This window comes from Oryx dammah, unplaced genomic scaffold, assembly GCF_014754425.2.
Source record: "Oryx dammah isolate SB20612 unplaced genomic scaffold, SCBI_Odam_1.1 HiC_scaffold_17, whole genome shotgun sequence".
In the NCBI taxonomy this organism is placed as follows: domain Eukaryota; kingdom Metazoa; phylum Chordata; class Mammalia; order Artiodactyla; family Bovidae; genus Oryx; species Oryx dammah.
In genome coordinates, this window is record NW_024070201.1 from 76,091,232 (window position 1) to 76,115,302 (window position 24,071).

Sequence of the window (24,071 nt, forward strand, 5' to 3'; positions counted from 1 at the left end):
CACTGGGCTTAAGATCCAATGGATTTATATCCTTGTGGGTTTGAATCTCACTTCCGGTACAAGTGGATCTGCTTGGGCTTCCCTGGTGACTCAGATTATAAAGAATCTTCCTGCAATGCAGGAAATCCAGGTTCGACCACTGGGTCAGGAAGATTCCCTGAAGGGAATGTCTACTACACACTCCAGTCTTCTTGCCTAGACAGAGGAGCCTGGTGGGCTGCAGTCCATGGGGTTGCAAAGAGTTGGACATGACTAAGTGATATCACAATAATAATAATAATAATAATAATAATCCTATTCCTAGTAATCTGGGGACATGATAAAGTTAACTAATTTTCACATTGGTTTTAACATTTAAATTTAACACTATCTTATGATGTAAATGTATTTGTTCACATTTTACAAATTGTAAACTTCATGTATGCTGTAGAAAATCTGGGATTAGCACTTAGATGTGTATTTTCTACTATAATAATTTTGGAATTAAAAACTCCTATATTCATTTGTATTTGTGGATTTTAAGATGACATAATATAAAAGTGAGGAGTCATAAATTTAACAGAAAATAAATTGGAAGTTAAAACATGTAAACTGGCACTATTTTTAACATGAAAATGTAATCAACAGCAGTTAATTTATTTTTACAGAGTAATGCATCCACTTGGACTCAACTTTTAATCACTGGACTGTTCCCTCACTGAAAAGTATTTCTGAGAAACAGACGTGAGGATATAACTGGTGGACTCTATTTTTGCCATATATTGCTTTGGGAACTTAAAAATGAAAACTGAGATGTCAGGGTTACCATCAGGTTTAGATTTATACAGGATTCAGATAAAAAATAGGACTGAACTCACCATGTTTATACTGATGGGCTTTACAGATGATTCGGAGGTGCAAATCTTTCTCTTTTTACTATTTCTAGCAATCTATCTTTTTACAATGATAGGAAATTTGGGGTTGGTTTTCTTGGTCATTATGGATTCCTGGCTCCACAACCCCATGTACTATTTTCTGACAGCATTATCATTCTTGGATGCTTGCTATTCTTCTGTTATCACACCCAAAATGCTGATCAATTTCCTATCAGAGAATAAAACCATTTCCTTTCTTTGATGTGCCACACAGATGTTTCTCTTTCTTATTTGTGGGACCACAGAGTGCTTCATCTTGGCCGCAATGGCCTATGACCGCTATGTAGCCATCTGCAATCCTCTCCTGTATTTAGTTACAATGTCACCCAGAGTCTATGTGCCACTTATAATTTCCTGCTATGTTGTTGGTATCTTGCATGCTACTTTACACACAGTGGCTACTTTTACCCTGTCCTTCTGTGCCTCCAATGAAATCAGACATGTCTTCTGTGACATCCCTCCCCTCCTTGCTATTTCTTGCTCTGATACTCGCATGAACCAGCTTCTAGTTTTCTATTTTGTAGTCTCTATTGAGATATCCACCATATTGATTGTTCTGATCTCCTATGGTTTCATCCTGTTGGCCATTCTGAGGATGCGTTCTGCTGAAGGGAGAAGGAAAGTCTTTTCTACATGTGGCTCTCACCTAACTGGAGTGTCCATTTTTCATGGTACGGTTCTCTTTATGTACGTAAGACCCAGTTCCAGCTATGCCTTGGATCATGACATGATCGTGTCTGTATTTTACACCATCATAATATTCCCATGCTGAATCCCATCATCTATAGTTTGAGGAACAAAGATGTCAAAGAGGCGATGAAGAAAGTGTTTGGGAAAAATTGGTTTATCAACAAAGTATACTTTTCACACCAAACATTAAATTGAAATAATTTAAGAATGATGTTTATTGTTTTCAAAAAATAATTTTTGTTTTCAATTGTTTGTTTTTGAAAAGTTACAATTAAAATATTTTCTATTAGTTTATTTGGGTATATCTGTTATTCTTAGATGTTTAAAATAAAGATTACAGTCAACCTACCACATATGCAGTTTTTGCACATGCAGGAAACTGTGACATCTATATACATCTTTCTCCACATAACATGGGTATGTAATATGTATTTTATTATCTTATTTATATGAAGACTGTATATATATATATACCTAAACATATATGTATCTACAGATAAACACATACACATGTATACACACACACACACACATGCATATATACACACTGGTTGTTTTTCTGGAACTGTCTTGCTTTTTTGATGATCCAGTGGATGTTGGCAATTTGATCTCTGGTTCCTCTGCCTTTTTGAAAACCAGCTTAAACATCTGGAAGTTCACGGTTCATGTATTGCTGAAACCTGGCTTGGAGAATTTTGAACATTACTTTACTAGCATGTGACATGAGTGCAATTGTGTGGTAGTTTGAGCATTCTTGGGCATTGCCTTTCTTTGGGATTGGAATGAAAACTGACCTTTTCCAGTCCTGTGGCCACTGCTGAGTTTTCCAAATTTGCTGGCATATTGAGTGCTACACTTTCACAGCATCATCATTCAGGATTTGAAAAAGCTCAACTGGAATTCCATCACATCCACTAACTTTGTTCTTAGTGATGCTTCCTAAGGCCCACTTGACTTCATATTCCAGGATGTCTGGCTCTAGGTAGGTGATCACACCATCATGATTATCTTGGTCATGAAGATCTTTTTTGTACAGTTCTTCTTTGTATTCTTGCCACCTCTTCTTAATATCTTCTGCTTCTGTTAGGTCCATACCATTTCTGTCCTTTATTGAGCCCATCTTTGCATGTAATATTCCCTTGGTATCTCTAATTTTCTTGAACAGATCTCTAGTGTTTCCCATTCTATTGTTTTCCTCTATTTCTTTGCATTGATTGCTGAAGAAGGCTTTCTTATCTCTCCTTGCTGTTCTTTGGAACTCTGCATTCAAATGGTATATCTTTCCTTTTCTTTGCTTTTTGCTTCCCTTCTTTTCACAATAAAACATCTATTTCTGTTTTATTGACTATGCCAAAGCCTTTGACTGTGTGGATCACAATAAACTGTGGAAAATTCTGAAACAGATGGGAATACCAGACCACTTGACCTGCTTCTTGAGAAACCTGTATGCAGGTCAGGAAGCAACAGTTAGAACTGGACATGGAACAACAGACTGGTTCCAAATAGGAAAAGGAGCAAGTCAAGGCTGTATATTGTTACCTGATTATTTAAATTATATGCAGAGTACATCATGAGAAACGATGGGTTGGAGGAAGCACAATCTGGAATCAAGATTGCTGGGAGAAATATCAATAACCTCAGATATGCAGAGGACACCACCCTTATGGCAGAAAGTGAAGAAGAACTAAAGAGCCTCTTGATGAAAGTGAAAGACGAGAGTGAAAAAGTCGGCTTAATCAACATTCAGAAAATGAAGATCATGGTCTGGTCCCATCACTTCATGGCAAATAGATGGGGAAACAGTGGAAAGAGTGGCTGACTTTATTTTTCTGGGCTCCAAAATCACTGTGGATGGTGACTGCAGCCATGACATTAAAAGACGCTTACTCCTTGGACGGAAAGTTATGACCAACCTAGACAGCATATTGAAAAACAGAAACATTACTTTGTCAACAAAGATCCATCTAGTCAAGGCTATAGTTTTTCCAGTGGTCATGTATGGATGTGAGAGTTGGACTATAAAGAAAACTGAGTGCAGAAGAACTGATGCTTTTGAACTGTGGTATTGGAGAAGACTCTTGAGAGTTCCTTGGACTGCAAGGAGATCCAACCAGTCCATCCTAAAGGAGGCCAGTCCTGTGTGTTCATTGGAAGGACTGATGTTGAAGCTGAAACTCCAATACTTTGACCACCTGATGCAAAGCGCTGACTCATTGGAAAAGACCCTGATTCTGGGAAAGATTGAAGGCAGGAGGAGAAGGGGACAACAGTGGGTGAGATGGTTGGATGGTGTCACCGACTCGATGGACATGAGTTTGGGTAGGCTCCGGGAGTTGGTGATGGACAGGGAGGCCTGGCGTGTTGCAATTCATGGGGTCACAAAGAGTTAGACACGACTGAGCAACTGAACTGAACTGAACTGAATTGCAAATGGTGTTGAACATTTTTTTTTTTTTAATGTGCTAAGTTGCCATCTGTGTATCTTTTGTGATAAAGTATCTGCACTTTACGTCCATGTTTTACTGCTAATCTTTCATTTTCATATTGTTAAGATTTAGTATTCTTTTAAGCTGTTATCCATATTCAGCATCATTATTTTGAATAAGGGCTATCCTTCTTCTATGTATTTTCCTTAACGGCTTTGTCAAAAATCAGTTGACTATACTGTGTAAATTTACTTCTGAAAAGTCTATTTTGTTGCAGACTTAGATGTCTATCCTATCACCAGTGCCACAGTATCTTGGTTATTTTAGGTTTGTGTTAAATCTTGAAATTATGTGAGGCCTCCAACACTTTCAAAAGTGTTTTGAATACCTTAGCTCCTTTACATTTTCATAAAAATTATATTTTATTACCTTGGCTTTTCTGTAAAAATGCTTGTTTAAATGCTGAATATAGAGATCTTTTGGGATTGCATTTAATTAATAGAGCCTTTGTTTACAGTTGGACTGTTTACAAAATTCCTTCCTTCTTTCTTCCTTCCTTTCCTCTTTTCTTTCCTCCTTTTTTTTTCTTCCTGTTTCTTTTCATTCTTTTCTTGCTTTTCTCTTCTTTTTTCTCTCTTTGGTTTAGTACTCAGACTCTATCACCAGCACTTCCTAATTACTGATTTAGAATCTCTGGAGGTAGACTGGAAGCATGTATGTATTATTTTACAATTGTTTGAAAACAGTTTAAATGCATTGCTAGGTACTAATTAATGGAGTGGTATATGGCACACTCCAAAATCCAAGTCTCCATGCAACTGAAAAAGCATGGAATTTATCTGCCAAATCTCTAATTTAAAAGGTTCTACCACTTCAGTATTCTTGCCTTGAGAACCCAATGAACAGTATGAAAAGGCAAAACGATAGGATACTGAAAGAGGTACTCCCCAGGTCAGTAGGTGCCCAATATGCTACTGGAGGTCAGTGGAGAAATAACTCCAGAAGGAATGAAGGGAGGAGCCAAAGCAAAAACAATACCCAGCTGTGGATGTGACTGGTGATAGAAGCAAGGTCTGATGCTGTAAAGGACAGGGAGGCCTGGCGTGCTGTGATTCATGGGGTCGCAAAGAGTCAGACACGACTGAGCGACTGAACTGAACTGAACTGAACCACATAGAATATTAAAGTTACCTGTATAGTGTACCATGTCTCCTGTCAAACTATCTATTCATGTATTTATGTCATACCTCTTTCATTAAACTGCTCACTAAAATTTAATATATTTAAACTGTTTATTTAAACAATTTGTCTTCCATAATACTCAGAAATCTAGCATTTTTCAGTAACTATAATAATCATCACTAAATGATTATGAATTATCTCATAGCTTATGCTTTCACATAATTTCATTATGTGTATGTATAAAGAATTTTGAGAGAAGTAACACTATGTATTTCTGAGAGATAGCAGGTCATATTTCCTGGTACATAGGTATTTAGTGTCAGAATGAGGACTATGTCCTGTATCAGATTTAATTTCCAATTCTACGAATATCCCTTTTCCACTAAGAGATCATTTTATTTAGAAGCCTACTGCACTTATTCAATTTTATTTATAATAAGAGTTCATTGCTCCAGAACCAGCTACTCATTTACTATGGGGGGAAAATGAAATCAGGTTGTTACTTTCTGTCCCAGAAGAGAATTAGTGTGTTTATTCCTTGGAGCTTCCCTGTAGATTTCAAGAAGAGCTCGGCAATCTGGTGTAAGACTCCTAATGCCTAATATTTGTATATACCTTAATTGAGCAATTAATTTCCACAGGAAAGAGGAAAGGTTTTTCATCACTTATAAAGCATTTTAGAAGCTTTAAGAACTCCAGGGAACATGGTAGAGAACTAGAACCCACTCTTACTATACTTAGGTATATAGAATTATAGGTTAGAAAATTAATTTCCTCAATGGAAGATAACGGAAAGAGGATGGTATAAATAAAAGGTTGATTTAAACAAGAAAAAATATTAAAGAGAGAGATAGTTAACTATCAATCAGCAACTGGGTAAGTGCCATTTGGTGATTAAGATGTTTTTCTCATGGAGGGATATAAATAAATTTGAAATCTATTTTACTAGTCAGTTAATTGCTCTAGAATGTACTTCTAGTTTTTGTTTTGTTTTGCTTTAATATCCTGATTCTTAACCTAAGAGCTGTGTCAGTTCAGTTCAGTTCAGTCGCTCAGTCGTGTCCGACTCTTTGCAACCCCATGAATTGCAGCACGCCAGGCCTCTCTGTCCATCACCAACTCCCGGAGTTTACTCAAACTTATGTCCGAGTCTGTGATGCCATCCAGCCATCTCATCCTTGGTCGTCCCCTTCTCTTGCCCCCAATCCCTCCTAGCATCAGAGTCTTTTCCAATGAGTCAACTCTTCGCATGAGGTGGCCAAAGTACTGGAGCTTCAGCTTTAGCATCATTCCTTCCAAAGAAATCCCAGGGCTGATCTCCTTCAGAATGGACTGGTTGGATCTCCTTTCAGTCCAAGCGACTCTCAAGAGTCTTCTCCAACACCACAGTTCAAAAGCAACAATTCTTCGGCGCTCAGCCTTCTTCACAGTCCAACTCTCACATCCATACATGACTACTGTATAAATGAATTCAAATACATAAAGATATTATTTGACATTATTTCTAGGGTATGTCATTTCCAGAACTATGGCATATCACAAAGAGTCTGCAATATGGTCAAGGGGAAATAGCTTAACATGCAGGAACAAAAAATCCTGAATTTGAATCCTGACTCTGCTAGTAACTTATTATGTAAACTTGGTTAAATTATGTGTCTAGCTAGTCCTTAGGTTTCTCATGTATAAAATGCTGGATTATTTAACTGCAGGTTGCTATGTAGATTACTTAAGATGAAGTACACAAATTTTCTAACACCTTAATAACATATGGTAACTGCTATCACATCTTTCCTTCTTTTCAAGACTGGTGTTTGTAGTATTTTTTTTCACAGATATTAAGTTCTGTATGTTTTCTTACTGTATGAGAGTTGAGGAACTTATTTGCTTTTAGTTTTCCAGAATGTGGCTATTTTGTTAAAAACTTGGAATCCATATTTTTGGTTTTCTAAGCTCTATCTCCTAAAGTAATATTTGCTGGATATAATCAGTTCTAATTTCCTTAAATATTAGTTGATAGACGTGCCTGTGCTGGAGCACCTTGGATGCAGGAGATAAAATCTGTACATTTTATGGCATATGATATTACAGTCATATTCATAATACAGTTACTGGAAACATTGTTACATTAAAAAATACCTATAATGATCAGCAAATACACAGGTTTCTCCATTTAAATAAGAGAAGCATTCTGTAAAGTCAAGTAATTTCTTGAAAGTAAAATTGTAAAATAGTGAGAAAACTAACAGATTATTAATTTTATATTAATGCCAATGTAAAGATAGACTGGTATCTATATATGTTTTATGCATTCATGACATACCTAAATAATCTTTAATTTTTAAAATATTTTAGGCTACATAGTTCTATAAATTTTTTCAAATTGTTGCAAATGTCCAAATTTTTTTTCAAAATATTTATTGAAAAACACCCATGTTTAACTGTATCTACACAGTTCAACTCATGTTGTTCAAGGGTTGGTAGAGGGACTATTGGTACATTTTTCAAATTTTGCTTGCATAATTTTTTTCTTTACACTGTGTGTTTTCTTATTTGCCTAATTCCTTTTTTGTATCTGGCACACTGTGGTAAACACTTTTGTACACTATACTTCCTTTCTTGAAAGAGAGAAAAGAGAGAGAGAAGAGCGAGGGACAGAAATAGATGAGGGTGAAAGAAAATGAGAAAATTTTAAAACAAATATATTTTTTGTGATAATCTATACATTATTTCATATTATTATTGTGGTTTTATAAGTTATTTTATTAATGTATCTTTCAAACTAAACTAGTTTCTCCTAATACTTTTGTGTATTATGCTATTGTCGGGGCTTCCCAGGAGGCACCAGTGGTAAAGAACCCATCTAACGATACTGCAGACATAAGAGCCGTGGGTTCTTGCAGTGATCAGGATAGAACAGCCTGGGTCAGGAAGAGTCCCTGAAGGAGGGCATGGTGACACACTCTAGTATTTTTGCCTGGAAAATCTACAGACAGAGGAGCCTAGCAGACTATGGTCTATAGGGTTGCAAAGTTGGAGAAGACTGAAATGACTCAGCACATACATTATGCTATTATTATTATTATTACTTGTTACGTGTGTTAGAAGGAAGTTTCTGGGAAAGCAAAGACATACAACTTTTGTTTTTTCGTGTTTTTTTTTTCTTTTTCTTCTAACAATCGTTTGCTTCTCCTCTTGATATAAGGAAGTCTAAACAAAAAATATATATAATGTTTCATGTTAAGAATATAAATCATTTGTAAATCATTGAATTCAACCCAGTCCTCTGCATTACAGATTTTGCACGCCCTTAATTACTGGTTTATGGAACGCTGAGGAAGAACAAAAGTTAACAGGCTGAAATCTTGTTCCTATAATATAGATGCAATACTTAATTATGTTTCAAAGATGGAAGCTATAGGACCAGATACTGGTGACTCATTAACATTTTGATTATGTATCATACATTTTCCTTGTTTTCATATTCCTTTGAATAAGCAACACTGCCAGCATAGGGAAATATAGCAGTGATAAAACACTACATTGTGCTTTAATCAGGATATTATGCTTTTAGCAATGCATTATAGAAAGAACTTTATTAGGTATCGTCAGGTGACGTTTGGTTTACAGCATTGATAGAAACTCCACGTGCAACTATAATATGTGGGATGAACGTCCCATAGTTTCTTTTTGCTGAGAACATGTCTGGGACACATGCAAGGACTTCACCGAGATACAATGTTTGTATAGGAAATTTTAGTTGGTAGTCAAGAAAACATTATAATAAATTGTGGGGGAGAAAATGAACAAACTGAATGTTGTTTTTGAAAGAATGAACGCTGAAAGGCAAAACCACAAAACAACAGCAACTTGCTGTTCTTGTTCATACTGTGTTTACCCGCAGAATAATGTATTCCATTCTGTTCACCACTGTTCCAGCAGTGCTAGTTAAATAGGGAAAGTACTCAGAAAAGAGGACATAAAATGATTTGGCTTGGAAAAGCTGCCTCGTGCGCTAGTTGTAAAGTAAGTCTAACTTATCCCATTTAGTCATCTGGACATTCTTTAAAGCTTAATAATTTCCACGTTGGTTTTTATCATTTAAATGCAACACAATCTTATGATGTGTGTTTGCTCCCATTTAATAAGTTGCAAAATTAAAGAAAGGTATAATCACTGATGAAAATCTAGGATTAGCACTCAGATGTGTACTTTCCATTATTTGTTAATTTAAAACTTCCTATCTTTATTTGCATTTGTGATTTTAAAAATGATGTAATGTTAAAACAGTAAGCAGTAAGTTTAACAGAAAATAAACTAAATTGGCAAAAATTTTAATGGAACAAATTTAACCGACAATAATTAATTTATTTATTTTTACAGGGTGATAAATCCACTTGAACTCAATGTTTAATCCCTGCTTATTCTCTCATTGCAAATAATTTTAGGATTCAATATACCCTTCTAAGAAACAAATAGGAGGGTATAATTGCATGGACTCTATATTCACTATATACTGCCTTTAGAACAAAAAAATAAAAACCGAAATGTCAGGGCCACTATCAGATTTAGATTTATACAGGATTCAGGTAAAAAATGTGACTGAAATTACCGTGTTTATATTGATGGGGTTTACAGATGATTTTGACGTTCAAATTGTTCTATTTTTACTATTTCTAGCAACCTATCTTTTTACACTGATAGGGAATTTGGGATTGGTTTTCTTGGTCATTGTGGATTCCAGGCTCCACAATCCTATGTACTATTTTCTGAGTGTGTTATCATTCTTGGATGCCTGCTGTTCTTCAGTTGTCACTCCAAAAATGATAGTCAATTTCCTGGTGGAAAATAAAACTATTTCATATCTTGAGTGTGTAACACAGACACTTCTTTTAGTTACTTTTGGGACCACAGAATGCTTTCTTCTGGCTGCAATGGCCTATGATCGCTATGTGGCCATCTACAACCCCCTCCTGTATTCAGTCAGCATGGCTCCCAGAGTCTACGTGCCACTCATCATTGCTTCCTATGTGGGTGGTGTCTTGCATGCTTCTGTACACACGGTGGCCACTTTCAGCCTCTCCTTCTGTGCCTCCAGTGAAATCAGACATGTGTTCTGTGACATCCCTCCCTTCCTCGCTATTTCTTGCTCTGACACTCACACGAACCAGCTCCTGTTCTTCTGCCTTGTGGGCTCTATTGAGATGCTCACTGTCCTGATTGTCCTGATGTCCTATGGCTTCATCCTGTTGGCCATTCTGAGGATGTGTTCCGCTGAAGGGAGAAGGAAAGTATTTTCTACATGTGGCTCTCACCTAACTGGGGTGTCCATTTACCATGGGACCATCCTCTTCATGTACTTGAGACCAAGTTCCAGCTATGCTTTAGACCATGACATGATTGTGTCAGTATTTTATAGCATTGTGATTCCCATGCTAAATCCTGTCATCTACAGTTTAAGGAACAAAGATGTCAAAGAGGCAATCAGAAGAGTGTTTGGGAAAAAATCAGTTTGTTCATAAAGTACATTTTCACACTAAACACTGAGTTGAAGAAATTAAGACTTATGTTATTGTCTCCATATAAAAAGGTTACAACATTTCCAGATACAAGATTTCAGGATACTTGTATCTTCAGGATACAAGATTTTTATTTTTAATTTTATGCCTTTTATTTCTTCTTGGATATTTCGTAAATAAAGATTATGGTCAACAAGCAACTGTGTAGTTTTTGCAGATGTGGATAGTGATCATCCATCGGTTTCTTAATGAGTTTATAAACATATGTACACCCCAATATACACATATACACTAACATATATACATATACACGCTCGTAACTGGTGATATACTTTTGCCAAGGCTGCCATAACAAACCTCATAACTCTGTGTGGCTGAACCACACAAATGCATTTTCTCATTGTCCTGGATGCCTTGTGTTTGAAATCAAGGTGTATCCAGGGTTGTTTGCTTCTGAGGCCTCTCTCATCAACATACACAATCATATTGAATTAAGGCCCCACTCTATAGTTGCCCCCTCAAAGACCCTATTTCTAAATTCAGTGACAGACTGAGGTAAGGTGTTTAGGACTTCAACAGGCAAATATTGGATTTACTTATACCCACACATATACACATAGAAGCATGTATAAACCACTATTTTCTCACAAAATACAGAGTCTTGGTGTTAGCATTTATCAATAATGTTCATGAACTAAAGAATTAAAGAAAAGCACAACTCAAGAATAACATACAAGTACCTGCTAAACAGTTCCCTTACCCCACTAAGCTGCAGAACATCTATATGGGTTTCTCTCCATTCCTGGTCCTGACTCAGCTTTGGATCACTTTTCCCTTGACACCCCTACCTTCTACTAATAAAGCATTCAAATTCCCAACTTGAGTGCTATATACATGACTTCAAATTTTCTTTTTTTTAAAACTTTTTAATTTTTTAATATAAATTTATTTCTTTTAATTGGAGGTTAATTACTTACTGAGACTTCAAATTTTCTGTGTCTGCCCTTATCGCCTATACCTACAGAGATGCGTTTGCTAAAAACACAACCAATATCAGCTGGCCTTGTATAGTACCTACTGTTTAAAGAGAGGGAATTGACTGGGGGAAATTTAAAAAAAAAAAAGGGGGGGGGGACCAAAAAACTAAAACAGTAAATCTGTATGACCAAGAGAAGTGGTGTTACCGCTCCGATCTTCCCATTGGAGATGGCCATACAGACAATGCAGATAACCCAGCATTGCCTGAGGGAAGGGTTACGGCCTCTTCTGAGGCTGCCATTGTCTGCTTCACTGTACATGCTCATCAGGACCCCCCCCCCAGCTGCCTTTCTTTGCTTCTAGACCTGTATACATGAGCCCCAGAAGTCCCCGAAAGGTGAGACCCAAGTGGAGTGACCCATGAACTGTGACCCATGTGCAGGTATGCCATGCTCTGTCAGTACTGAGTCTCTGATTTTTACAGATAGTCATATGGGGAACATGTATGGTTATTAAGAGTGAGGAGTCATGGTGGAAGGAACATAATGTTAGATTAGGCCAAACATTGATATGGACCAACTTAGCAGAGATTCTTATTTTAGGCCACAGTTTCAGAAGTTAAAAAGGACTGTAACAGGTTTCATTGGTGAGTGCCAGGGTCCAGTGGATCCAGGGTAATTCAAAGGGGAGACGGAGTTGGCGTTCTAGGAAAAAGCTATTTAATTAGAAATATAAAGAGAGATTAGAAAAGAATAGTGTAGTAGGAAAATTAGTGGAGAAAAAGATGCTGAATAACTTGGTTTACGTGGAATACCAATAAAACTCCAAGACAAGGAATTTGCATCATTTACGTAGGCCACCGGCACCCACTTTAATAGCAGAAGGTGCCCTGCCTTGGGCTCCCTCTCGCATGGGTCTTAGAAGCCAGGGCAAGTAAGTAGACATGGTGAGCATCCACTCTCCAGATGGGAATTCAGCCAGAAGGGGAAAGAAAGAATGACAGGGGAATCAGTCTTTCCAGAAACTGATCCGTTTTCTTTATTTTCAGGTTTGCCTATATACTTTTTGTTATACATAGGGGTGAATACAGAGTCATGCAGGGTCAGCAGGCCTGACCCTTGTCAAAATCAGGTGCTTCATATAAAATTATACAAAGGTCTTAGGGGTTTTACATCATCTTCTGGCCATGAGGCCTGCTGACATTTTTATGGCCCTTTCTGATAATGGTCAGTCAACCAGAAAACTTGTTTTTTCCAGGGGCGATTTTTTCTTAAACTAGGCACTACCCTCCGAAGGCACCAGATAAAGTTGCTTTCCTATAGGGTGAGGGTGCAGGGGGTTATAATCAAGAAAGGAATTTACTTTGCCTAAGGTTTAACATGATTAATCTTAAAGGTTAATACTTATTTCTCCTATATGCTAGTTATATATTTGTATAAGGGCAAGGAATATGGAGACTTAGCAGCAAATATTGGCCCAACAAATGAAAAGCCCTCACCGGTATAATTTCTAACCAACCCACTATACTATACTAATAATTTTCTAACTTCTCAAAAGAGTCTGTATTTAGAGAGTTTAAAGTATGTCGTGCCTATCACGGTTGGGAGGCTGTAAACAATCACATGTGGCTGGACGAACCTGCTCAGGCAGGCTAGAGAAACTTCAGAGGAGTTTGTAAGTTGAAACACTCTTGTCACGCCCAGGAATTTTTATTGACTGGAGCTGCAAGTTAACTCCTTTTCTGAGAGAGGTGGTGGGGGGCAGCCCCCCATGAAGTCAGAGGTGTAGGTGAGAGCATAAAACAGTAAAGTAGGCAGACTCTGGTTTTGGGGGTAGATGCTCAGGAACAGGGGGCCTCCTGAGGCTCAATCCTGCCTTTGCATAATGCCAAGCCTCCTTCCTCATGACCTTTGCCATGGGCGGAGTTCCTCACACTGGCTCCCAGCAGGTGAGTTGGCTAAAACATGGAGAAAAAGGTGGCCAACAGTGAGATATATGGTAATGGACAATCTACTTTGTTTGATGTAGGGAAAGCGACTCACAGTCTTAGGGAGGCATTGGAAAATTAAAGTGGATTTGTCACTGAAGATCTATTAATTCACACTTGGACTGTGCAAAAGGCATCCTTTTCACCAACAAAATGAGAACATATTTGTGAAGGGAGCTCTAGCTCTTGAAGATCTCCATATGTGGTCTTCTCTAAGACCAAATCTTACAAAGGGAACTACAGCCACTAAATTGAAAAAATGCAGTGATATTTAATGGATCCCAGGGTGGCAGGTGCCAACTGGCAGCAATCAATCACCAAAGATCCAGTGGTCCTAGTTACTGTAACGGACAGCAGCATCAGAATAGTATGATCCACATGGACCTGTGGCATTGGCTAGGTAATCATGGTTTCCCTAGAAGTAAAATAGATGCTTATTAAATTTCCACTTGATCTCTGTAAGCAGAAAAGATTTAATTCAAGGGAAACAAAATCTAACTAGAATTATTAAAATAGATAGCCATGGCTCTTCATTAATTCCCAGAATTGAGCCACTTTACAGCCCCAGGAACCATTCAATGAAAGGGAGTCTGGGTCCTCTAAAGAAGGACTTGCTACAATAGCCAGAATTTTTATTTTTAATATTTATCTGATCCTCCCCAAAGGACTCAAAGATTTTTTCAAGGTAAATGCATTGGGGAAAAGGAAATAATCATAATTTTCTGTAACTACTAGACACTTTATTTTTGGGGGTCCCAAATCACTGCAGATGGTGACTGCAGCCATGAAATTAAAAGATGCTTGCTCCTTGGAAGAACAGATATGACAAACCTAGACAGCATGTTAAAAAGCAAAGACATTACTTTGCCAAAAAAGGTCCATCTAGTCAAGGCTATGGTTTTTTCAGTAGTCCTGTATGGATGTGAGAATTGGACTATAGAGAAACCTGAGCACCAGAGAATTGATGCTTTTGAACTGTGGTGTTGGAGAAGACTCTTGAGAGTCCCTTGGACTACAAGGAGATCAAACAAGTCCATCCTAAAGGAGATCAGTCCTGAATATTCATTGGAAGGACTGATGCTGAAGCTGAAACTCAAATACTTTGACCACCTGATGAGAACTGACTCATTTGAAAAGACCCTGATTCTGGGAAAGATTGAAGGTGGGAGGAGAAGGGGTTGACAGAGGATGAGATGCTGGATGGCATGACTGACTCAATGGAAATGAGTTTGAGTAAATTCCGGGAATTGGTGATGTACAGGGAAGCCTGGCATGCTGCAGTTCATGGGGCAGCAAAGAGTCAGACATGACTGAGTGACTGAACTGAACTGAAGCTCTCCATCTCTCTGTCATCATTTAGTTTGTAGAGCTCTTCGTCATCTTTCTCTTCAAAAGTACAGAACACTGGTCCTAACATTGATGGAATGATGCTGACTGGACCGAGGGGACAAGAAGCAGCAAATGCTCTGGCTTGTTGGTAAAGTACTTTCCTATCACTGGGTAAGAAATAAACATGACTAAATTTCAAGGGTCTTCTGACTCAATGAAATTTCAAGGGGGCCAGTGAACTGGAGCATGCTGAGATGGCTCTTCGCAGAAGAATAGTCATTGTTGTATCTGTTGTCTCCTAGAGTAAAGAAAGAAGGATCAGATATACTGGGCCTTTTTATTTGGGAGGCAACATATTCCTTTTTAAGTATGTTCCTATGGCCCATTTCCCAAGTGACCCAAAAAGATGCTAGTTTTGAATGAAGCCTGGAACAATAGAAGGCTCTGCAATAGGTCCAAGTTATTATCTAAGCCTCTATATCACTTGGTTCATATGTTTCAGTAGATCCAATGGTGTTTGAAGTGTCCATGGCAGATAGGAATGCTGCTTGAAGCCTTTGACAGGTCCCCAAAAGTGAATTATAGCTGAAGCCTTTAGGATTTTTGAGTAAGACTCTTTCATTCTCTTCAAAGTACTCTTCTTTTTAATATTGAGCTCTTGACTTGCTACCAGGCATTAGTAGAAACTGAACACTTGATCATTACCTACCAAATTACTGTAAGACCTATGATACCTTTTATGAACTAGTGTTATATAATTATAATATTAAAATGCTTGTTTTAAAGACACATATGTATTGAAAATAAAATAGAAACATCGTATGTGATGTTATTCTTGTATTTACCATATTTTTTTAGTTTATTTTTTTTTTACTATTTTTTTTTCTTTACAATATTGTATTGGTTCTGCCATACATCAACATGAATCCTCCACAGGTGTACACGTGTTTCCCATCCTGAACTCCCCTCCCACCTCCCTCCCCGTACCATCCCTCTGGGTCATCCCAGTGTTTATTTCTGATATGAAATTACCAACAGTTCATGTTACTACAGGCTAAATATTTGTTTGACATTGTTAATAGATCAAGACTGATAGTAACAATTCCACTTTGTTTTCTTTTACTGAAAGTTTCTACTTTTAATTACAATCTTTTAAAAATTTCTTTTTACATTTTGCTAATGTGTGAAAGTGAAAGTCTCTCAGTCATGTCTGACTCTTTGGAACCCTAAGGACCATACAGTCAATGGAATTCTCCAGGCCAGAATAATGGAGTGGGTAGCCGTTCCCTTCTCCAGGGGATCTTCCCAACCCAGGGATCAAACTCAGGTCTCCCGATTTCAGGTGGATTCTTTACCAGCTGAGCCACAAGGGAAGCCCAAGAATACTGAAGTGGGTAGGCTGTCCGTTTTCCAGTGGATCTTCCCGACCCAGAAATCGAACCAGTGTCTTCTGAATTGCAGGTGGATTTTTACCAGCTGAGCTGCCTGGGAAGCCCTAGTGCATGAAGTGTAATAAACAGTGAACACTGAAAACTTATAATTAGACATTGCATGTGTGTACCCCGGTGAAACCACCATCTCAGCCAAGATAAGGAACATGTCTATCATATGCAGAAATTTTCTCATGCTCTCTCCCTTCACCATTTCCCACCACTCAGAAAATATCATTTAAATTTAATTCCACTGTGTCCATAGAACATATGAACATAATCTGACTTGTTTGTTTGGGTTTTGTTTGTTAATTTTTACACTTTTTGGTCTTTTTTGGTAATTTTTTTCCTTAAAAAAGTAAAGGCGCATGTACCATTGTATTGAGAACTATAGACTTAAAAAAATTAGGTTGTGAAATTTTTATCCTCACTCCCAATATCTAACAGTGTGTGTGCCTTATTCCTTTGTAGTAAAACTGAAGGTCATTCAAATTTTGATCTACAGTACTCAGCAGAGAGACTTTTATTTTAGGCCAAAGATATTAACTTTGTGAAGTAAATTTTCAGACATGAAAGTATTTAGAAAAATTTACCATATATAAGTATTCCAAAACAACAATTAAAATGCACATTTTAGTATAGAAAGAGATTGAAAAATTTTTAACATCAATGAATAATATGCCTGGTGGCTCAGAGGTTAAAGCTTCTGCCTCCAATGCAGGAGACCCGGGTTTGATCCCTGGGTCGGGAAGATCCCCTGGAGAAGGAAATGGTAACCCACTCCAGTATTCTTGCCTGGAGAATCCCATGGACCGAGAAGCCTGGTAGGCTACAGTCCATGGGTTCGCAAAGAGTCGGACACGACTGAGCGACTTCACCCTTCACCCTTAAAGAACATGTAAAGATGTTGTGTAATTAATTCAAAAACCCTTAAAGTAGCAGATTGCAAGTCCATTGAAATTGATTTCATCTTTATATCATTTATACATGAGCTGTAGGTTCTTTCTATGTGCTTTTTAATTTTCCAGGAGTCTAGACTAAGATTTTTAACACAGCGATGAAAAGATTTCCATTGTTAGAGAGGACAAATTCTAATGTCAAAGTGCTATTCATATTTACTAAAGTTTCCTTGCCAAAGGTAATCATATAGCTAAACAAAGGGTCAGTCTAGGAAGGAATGGCAAAAAACCATGGATACTATAATAAGTGATTTATTGGGGGCCCCTACAATATAGATGTAATGTGTTTTATTAATGAATCCATATTTGTCTATTATATTTATGCACAATATTTATTAAAACCTTTCTCAATATGAACATACATTTTTCTTTTTTTTTTTTGCTTGGAAAAATAGTGCTGCTACACATTATTGTTTTTATAAGTACTTCTCATACTTATACCCTTACATATTTAGGCTTGTTTTTTCCCTATGAGGAAAACTTAGTAATGATTCTGTAGCACCTGAGGGTGTTTTGTTTATTTAATCGAGAATATAAAAGTAGAGTATCAGTTCAGTTCAGTTCAGTTGCTCAGTCATGTCCAACTCTTTGTGACCCCATGAATCGCAGCACGCCAGGTCTCCCTGTCCATCACAAACTCCCGGAGTTCATTCAACTTCATGTCCATCAAGTCGGTGATGTCATCCAGCCATCTCATCCTCTGTCGTCCTCTTCTCCTCCTGCCCCCAATCCCTCCCAGCATCAGAGTCTCTTCCCATGAGTCAAAACTTTGCATGAGGTGGCCAAAGTATTGGAGATTCAGCTTCAGTATCAGTCCTTCCAATGAACACTCAGGACTGATCTCCTTTAGGATGGACTGGTTGGATCTCCTTGCGAGTCCAAGGGACTCTCAAGAGTCTTCTCCAACACCACAGTTTAAAAGCATCAATTCTTCAGTGTTCAGCTTTCTTCACAGTTCAACTCTCACATCCATACATGACCACTGGAAAAACCATAGCCTTGACTAGATGGACTTTGTTGGCAAAGTAATGTCTCTGCTTTTGAATATGCTATCTAGGTTGGTCATAACTTTCCTTCCAAGGAGTAGGCATCTTTTAATTTCATGGCTGCAATCACCATCTGCAGTGATTTTAGAGCCCCCCCAAATAAAGTCTGACACTGTTTCCACTGTTTCCCCATCTATTTCCCATGAAGTGATGGAGTATAGAAAGGCATAAAAAAAAGGGAAAATGTCATACTTTCAGTTATAGCACATCCTGAATATCACACCTTCTTGTTTATTTAGACATCTCTACTTACTAGTTTATAGTAAGGAGAAAACTGATCTTTAAGAGTGAAACATTGTGAAGTAAATGAACACAATTGCCATAAACTTGAGGACATAACTCTCTACTAAAAGGAAATTACAGCATGAGCTGTATTTAAAAATTAAGGACAATATTGAACAGTAAATTTCAATCAAGTCTGTGAACAAATTACATACATAAATGCAGCATAATTTCTGTATTATTTCAAATGTCTCATAATCCTGATAATTAGGGAAGAAATTTTCTCATTGCCTTTCTAACATCTTTGTTCCGCAGACTATATATGATAGGATTGAACATTGGAGTCACAGTGGTGTAGAAAAGAGATATCAGTTTGTCTACACCTTCATGCTGATTCGATTTAGGCTTCAAGTAGGTGACAGTGGCTGATCCATAGAATAAAAGTACAACGGTGATGTGGGAAGAGCAAGTGGAGAAAGCTTTGGTCCGTCCTGTGTTTGCTGACAACTTCAGGATGGTGGAGATAATTCTGATATAGAATCCAAGTATCAGCAAAAAGGGAACAGTGACAAACATTATACCAAATATATAGACCACCATCTCATTCACAAAGATGTCTCCACAAGCCAGTTTTAATAATGGTGGAATGTCACAGAAGAAATGATTGATTGTGTTGGAGCCACAGAAAGGCAGAGAGAAAATCTGGCATGTTTGGCCTATCTGGACTGGAACACCAGCGATCCAGGAGGCAACCACCAGCCTGACGCAGACCTCGGGGCACATGACCAGGGAATAGTGCAGAGGGTCACAGATGGCCACACAGCGGTCATAGGCCATCACGGCCAGGAGGAAGCACTCAGTGGTTCCGAGGATAAGGAAGAAGCACATTTGTGTAGCACAAGTTAAAAAAGAAATGGTTCCTTTCTGGGTACAAATGTCCATGAGCATCCTGGGAAGAGTGATGGATACATAACAGATTTCTAGGAAGGAAAAATTGCCAAGGAAAAAATACATGGGTGTCTGAAGAGTAGCATCTACTCTGGTTATTAGAATTATGATGCCATTCCCCAACAGGATAATCACATAGATGACTAAGAATATCCCAAAAAGAAACCATTGAAATTGGGGAATATCAGTGAAACCCAAGAGGACAAATTCCATCATGACAGTGAAATTTGTTTCTGTAATTTTCAAATGATCTTCTCTCTCTAAATTTACATTTCTTGACTGCATTTTCTTTTTGTACAACTGGACTAGGACATGGGCTTTAGTTTTAATAAGTTCTCAGTTACTTTCTGACACACTTGTGTTCTGTGATTTGGGGAGATTTGATTTGAAATCAGGAGCTATAAACTCATCTGCAGGAAAAAAAAATCTTAAATGATTTATAATGTTACATCTACATTCTAATAAAATCTATATGTCTCATCATTTTAATTTAAATTGTGGCATGAGAATGGAGAAAGCAGATAAACTAAACTACTTCTTACAGTCAAAACATCAATTAATTGTCTAACTTCCATGATTTTTATTCCCTAATCAATCTTGTCTGTAATATAATATCTGGTCTAAAACATCTAACACAGTGTTCTATTGACTATTTATATATCCTTTTTACCCTTAACATTATATCTAATAACTCATTTTATAAAGATATTGCATAAAACTCTGCCCTAATTTACTGCTTCATAAATGCTTCTGAATTAACTTAAAAGTAGAAATTATTATTAGAAGTGGTGATTTTCGAAGGAGTGAGAAAGTTAAAACTGTAAGAATGTAAGAGACAAAGGTTTTATATTCAAGATCATAAGGTTCCACCAATTAGAATTCCAAATTACTGAATTAAAATACATCTCATTCCTTAAAAACACAACTTTTTGACATTTAACTATTTTTAATCCTAGTAATTTTGGTGGAGAAGGAAATAGCAACCCACTCCAGTATTCTTGCCTGGAGAATCCCAGGGACGGAGGAGCCTGGTGGGCTGCCGTGTATGTCGCAGAGTCGAACAAGACTAGCAGCAGCAGCAGCAGCAGCAATTTTGGACATTTACTTTCCCACCAAAATTAAATGTTCCTAAGGAAAAGAAAGATCAATACGTATAAAAGTTTCACAAATGTAGTCCGATATTGTGTCCAACTCCTTCCCTGTTTGTGGTCTGATTTGATTGGGTAACATAAACAATAATAAAAATCAACCAAAAAAGTTAAGTTAAATATTCTTTTTCAGGAAATTATAATTTGGATGTGAAAAATGCTTCATATATTCCCCTATAGAGAGAAGTGCTCAGATGTTTAGTCGTGTCCAACTCTTTGTGACCCTGTGGCCCGCCAGGCTCCTCTGTTCATGGGATTCTCCAGGCAAGAATACTGGAATGGGTTGCCATACTCTCATCCAAAGGATCTGCCTGACCCGGGGATCGAACCCGTGTCTCTTATGTCTCCTGCACTGGCAGGCAGATTCTTTACCACTAGTGCCACTCAGGAAGCTCTATAGAAGGAAATTCACGAATAAAATGTGGTTCTTTCTCATTCAAATTATTTTAGTTGTAATGGCAACATTTACTTTATTGTCAGTTTATCAAAATATGTTTGATTAATTTGAATGCAATATAGCATTCTTTGATTACAGTTTTAATAGAGTATTTCTAGAAATGAATAATGTTAATGTTAGTATTGTTAGCAATAGACACATTAAAAGCATATATTTCAAATGCTTCAAACACATTAACTTTTTAATGCAGAAAGTAAGATATCTAACTTAAACAAGGATATCTTAAAGAATAAATAGGTGTTCAACCGACATATACTCATGATTTTAGTTGTTGGACATGTGTGTTAGTCGTTCAGTCATGTCGGACTCTGTGACACCATGGAGAGTAGCCTACCTACCCTGTGAAATTTTCCGGGGAAGAATACTGAAATGGGTCCCTTTTCCAAGGGATCTTCCCAATCAAGGGATCAAATCTGGTTCTCCTGCATTGCAGACAGATTCTTTACTATCTGAGCCACAAGAGAAAGCCCATAGTTGTTTGATATTATTTAGTAAATCTTGATCCTGAAATTTAGAAACTATCTTGAATTAAAATAGACTATTAATGCATAATAGTTTATATTTACCTTTTTCAAATTTTTCTGGTTACTTTATTCTTGCTGATGAATTTTTTTAATGTATCTTAAAATGTTACCTTGTTTAAGATCTGTAAGATTTTTAAACAGGAACTTAACTTGCTTTCATAAAGCAAGGCTCTTTATAGAGGAACTCCTCACTTCTTCCTCAAGGGAATATTTCTTTTCCCTCTGTACATCTAAATTGCTAGTTAAATGCTCCTGTTGGCAATTAAGTTGGTGTGTTTTTGCAAACAATTCTTCCATGGTACACCAGACTTTCCTTCAGGCCTTCCACATAATATAATTTCATGCCTTCTCCATTTCCTAAATGCAGTCAGCGGGCAAAGATATCCTAGAAGAAGAAACACTTTGAATGGTCCAACAGTACCTGCAGAAAAATGTTCAAATTCTTTATCAACTGATTTCTTACCTGTGTTATTTTATTCTCTATAATTCCTCTGAATAGTCTTTTTTTAAAAAACCATGCATCATTATCATCTGAACATGCTCTACTTATTCTCTCACCTTTAAGCAAAACTAAGATTATTTTATTTAAAGTATGATTATCTCTCAGACACCCTGGGAATCCCTGAATAGACACAGCTCATTAATGAAATCTATAAACAAAAATTAAGAACAACTATGTTATTAGAAGTTTTTTTAAATGTGGATCATTTTTAAAGTCTTTATTAAATTTGTTTCAATATTGTTCTGTTTCATGTTTTTTGGTTTTTTGACCAGGAATGGACCCTGCATCCCCTGCTCTTGAAGGTAAAGTCTTAACCACTGGACTGCTGGGGAAGTCCCAAGAACAACCACTATTTATACAATTCTGTAAATTAAAAACTCCTCTTTTTCATTGAAAGATTTAGTAATTTACATTTCTCAGTTTCAACCCACATGCATATATTTTGTGGAGAGAAGTACTTCAAGCATGAATCTAATATTTACAGACTAAGTTTTGCTATTGTTCCTGTAACAGAGTCATTTTCGAGGCCTGGATTTCTGCTCATCTCCACTGTATTAGGAGACTATTTCTTCAAATTTTGAGCCTCAGTGTTTTTCCTTAGTCAGGAGGTTATACTCCCTTGCAATTATTTTACCACAGTTCTATTGGGGATGTTAGGTGATTTCACTGACCTCTATGGGCTGGATCCCACTTTCACTGCCAAAAATGTAGAAATTGACTCTAAGTAAAAGAATAAAGTCTATGTTTTCTGACTCTGAATCATGTGCCCCTTCCATCTCCACAGGTTTTAGGGCAAACACTTATCACGCAACATGTGCCAGCACGAACCTTATGACTGTGTTATACACAGAATTTTGACCAGGTACCCTGTGACTCAAACCACGCTATTCCTAGGAAAAGGATCCCTAAATGCCCAGTGTGCACACAGTGAGAATTTGAGGATCATGATAGGCTCTGACACGAGCTCCCCGTAGGCAGAAAACAGAAGATGCATCTTCTATCCTGCCCCCTGGCCCCGTGTACACACACACAACACTCATCACCAGGGGGAATTCTTACACAAATCTCTTCCTGAAGCTGGAAAATATTCTTATTACCAACAAAAGCTGGATGGTTTGGGAGAATGGCATTGAAACATGTATATTATAACATGTGAAACGAATCGCCAGTCCAGGTTCCACATGAGACAGAATGCTCGGGGCTGGTGCACTGGGTCAATGACCCAGAGGGATGGGATGGGGAGGGAGGTGGGAGGGGGGTTCAGGATGGGGAACACATGTACACCCATGGCTGATTCTTGTCAATGTATGGCAAAACCAACACAGTATTGTAAAGTAATTAGCCTTCAAAAAATAAATTAAAAAAAATGTAATCTGCAAAAAAAAAAACAAAAAACAAAACTGTATTTGTTTATGGAAGGTTATGGAAGAAGCAGGGAAACAAGATAAACTACATATAGTATAAGCAAATGTCTGATTCATTTTTTCCCATCTTACTGCTGCTTAACAAATGCTTTCCTATTTCAAAAGTGTTCTTTGAGAGCTGCCTTTGCTTCTGATTTTGACAGATTTGCTTTATACTCAGAACACACTCTAGTGCTAAAGACCCCACCTACCGGTGCAGGAGACACGAGACACTGGGTTCAATCCCTGGGTTGGGAAGACGCTTTGGAGGAGGACATGGAAACCCACTCCAGTTTTCTTGCCTGAGAAATCTTGGACGTAGGAACCTGGAGAGTTATAATCCGTAGGGTTTCCAATAATCCGACATGACTGAAGCAACTTAGCACACACACACACACACACCCCATGCT

At 37.5% G+C, this 24,071-nt stretch overlaps 3 protein-coding genes across 3 annotated transcripts; 2 read left to right on the plus strand and 1 right to left on the minus strand.

Annotated features, from left to right (window-relative positions):
* The first annotated feature begins 777 nt into the window (after positions 1-777).
* On the plus strand, positions 778-1,799 carry LOC120875981 (olfactory receptor 5T1-like). Its single transcript, XM_040257715.1, is given in 2 exon segments — positions 778-1,671; positions 1,674-1,799. Coding segments are annotated over 2 exon segments (1,017 nt in total). The 5' UTR covers positions 778-780.
* Positions 1,800-9,702: 7,903 nt separating this feature from the next.
* LOC120877006 (olfactory receptor 5T1-like) lies at positions 9,703-10,731 on the plus strand. Its single transcript, XM_040259311.1, has one exon. It carries the CDS (start codon positions 9,757-9,759, stop codon positions 10,729-10,731), a length of 975 nt encoding a protein of 324 aa, XP_040115245.1. The 5' UTR covers positions 9,703-9,756.
* An 8,215-nt stretch (positions 10,732-18,946) lies between these two features.
* Positions 18,947-19,912, minus strand: LOC120877007 (olfactory receptor 10AG1-like). The gene has a single exon (XM_040259312.1). The coding sequence runs from the start codon at positions 19,910-19,912 to the stop codon at positions 18,947-18,949; it is 966 nt and encodes a 321-aa protein (XP_040115246.1).
* Between the last annotated feature and the right edge of the window lie 4,159 nt (positions 19,913-24,071).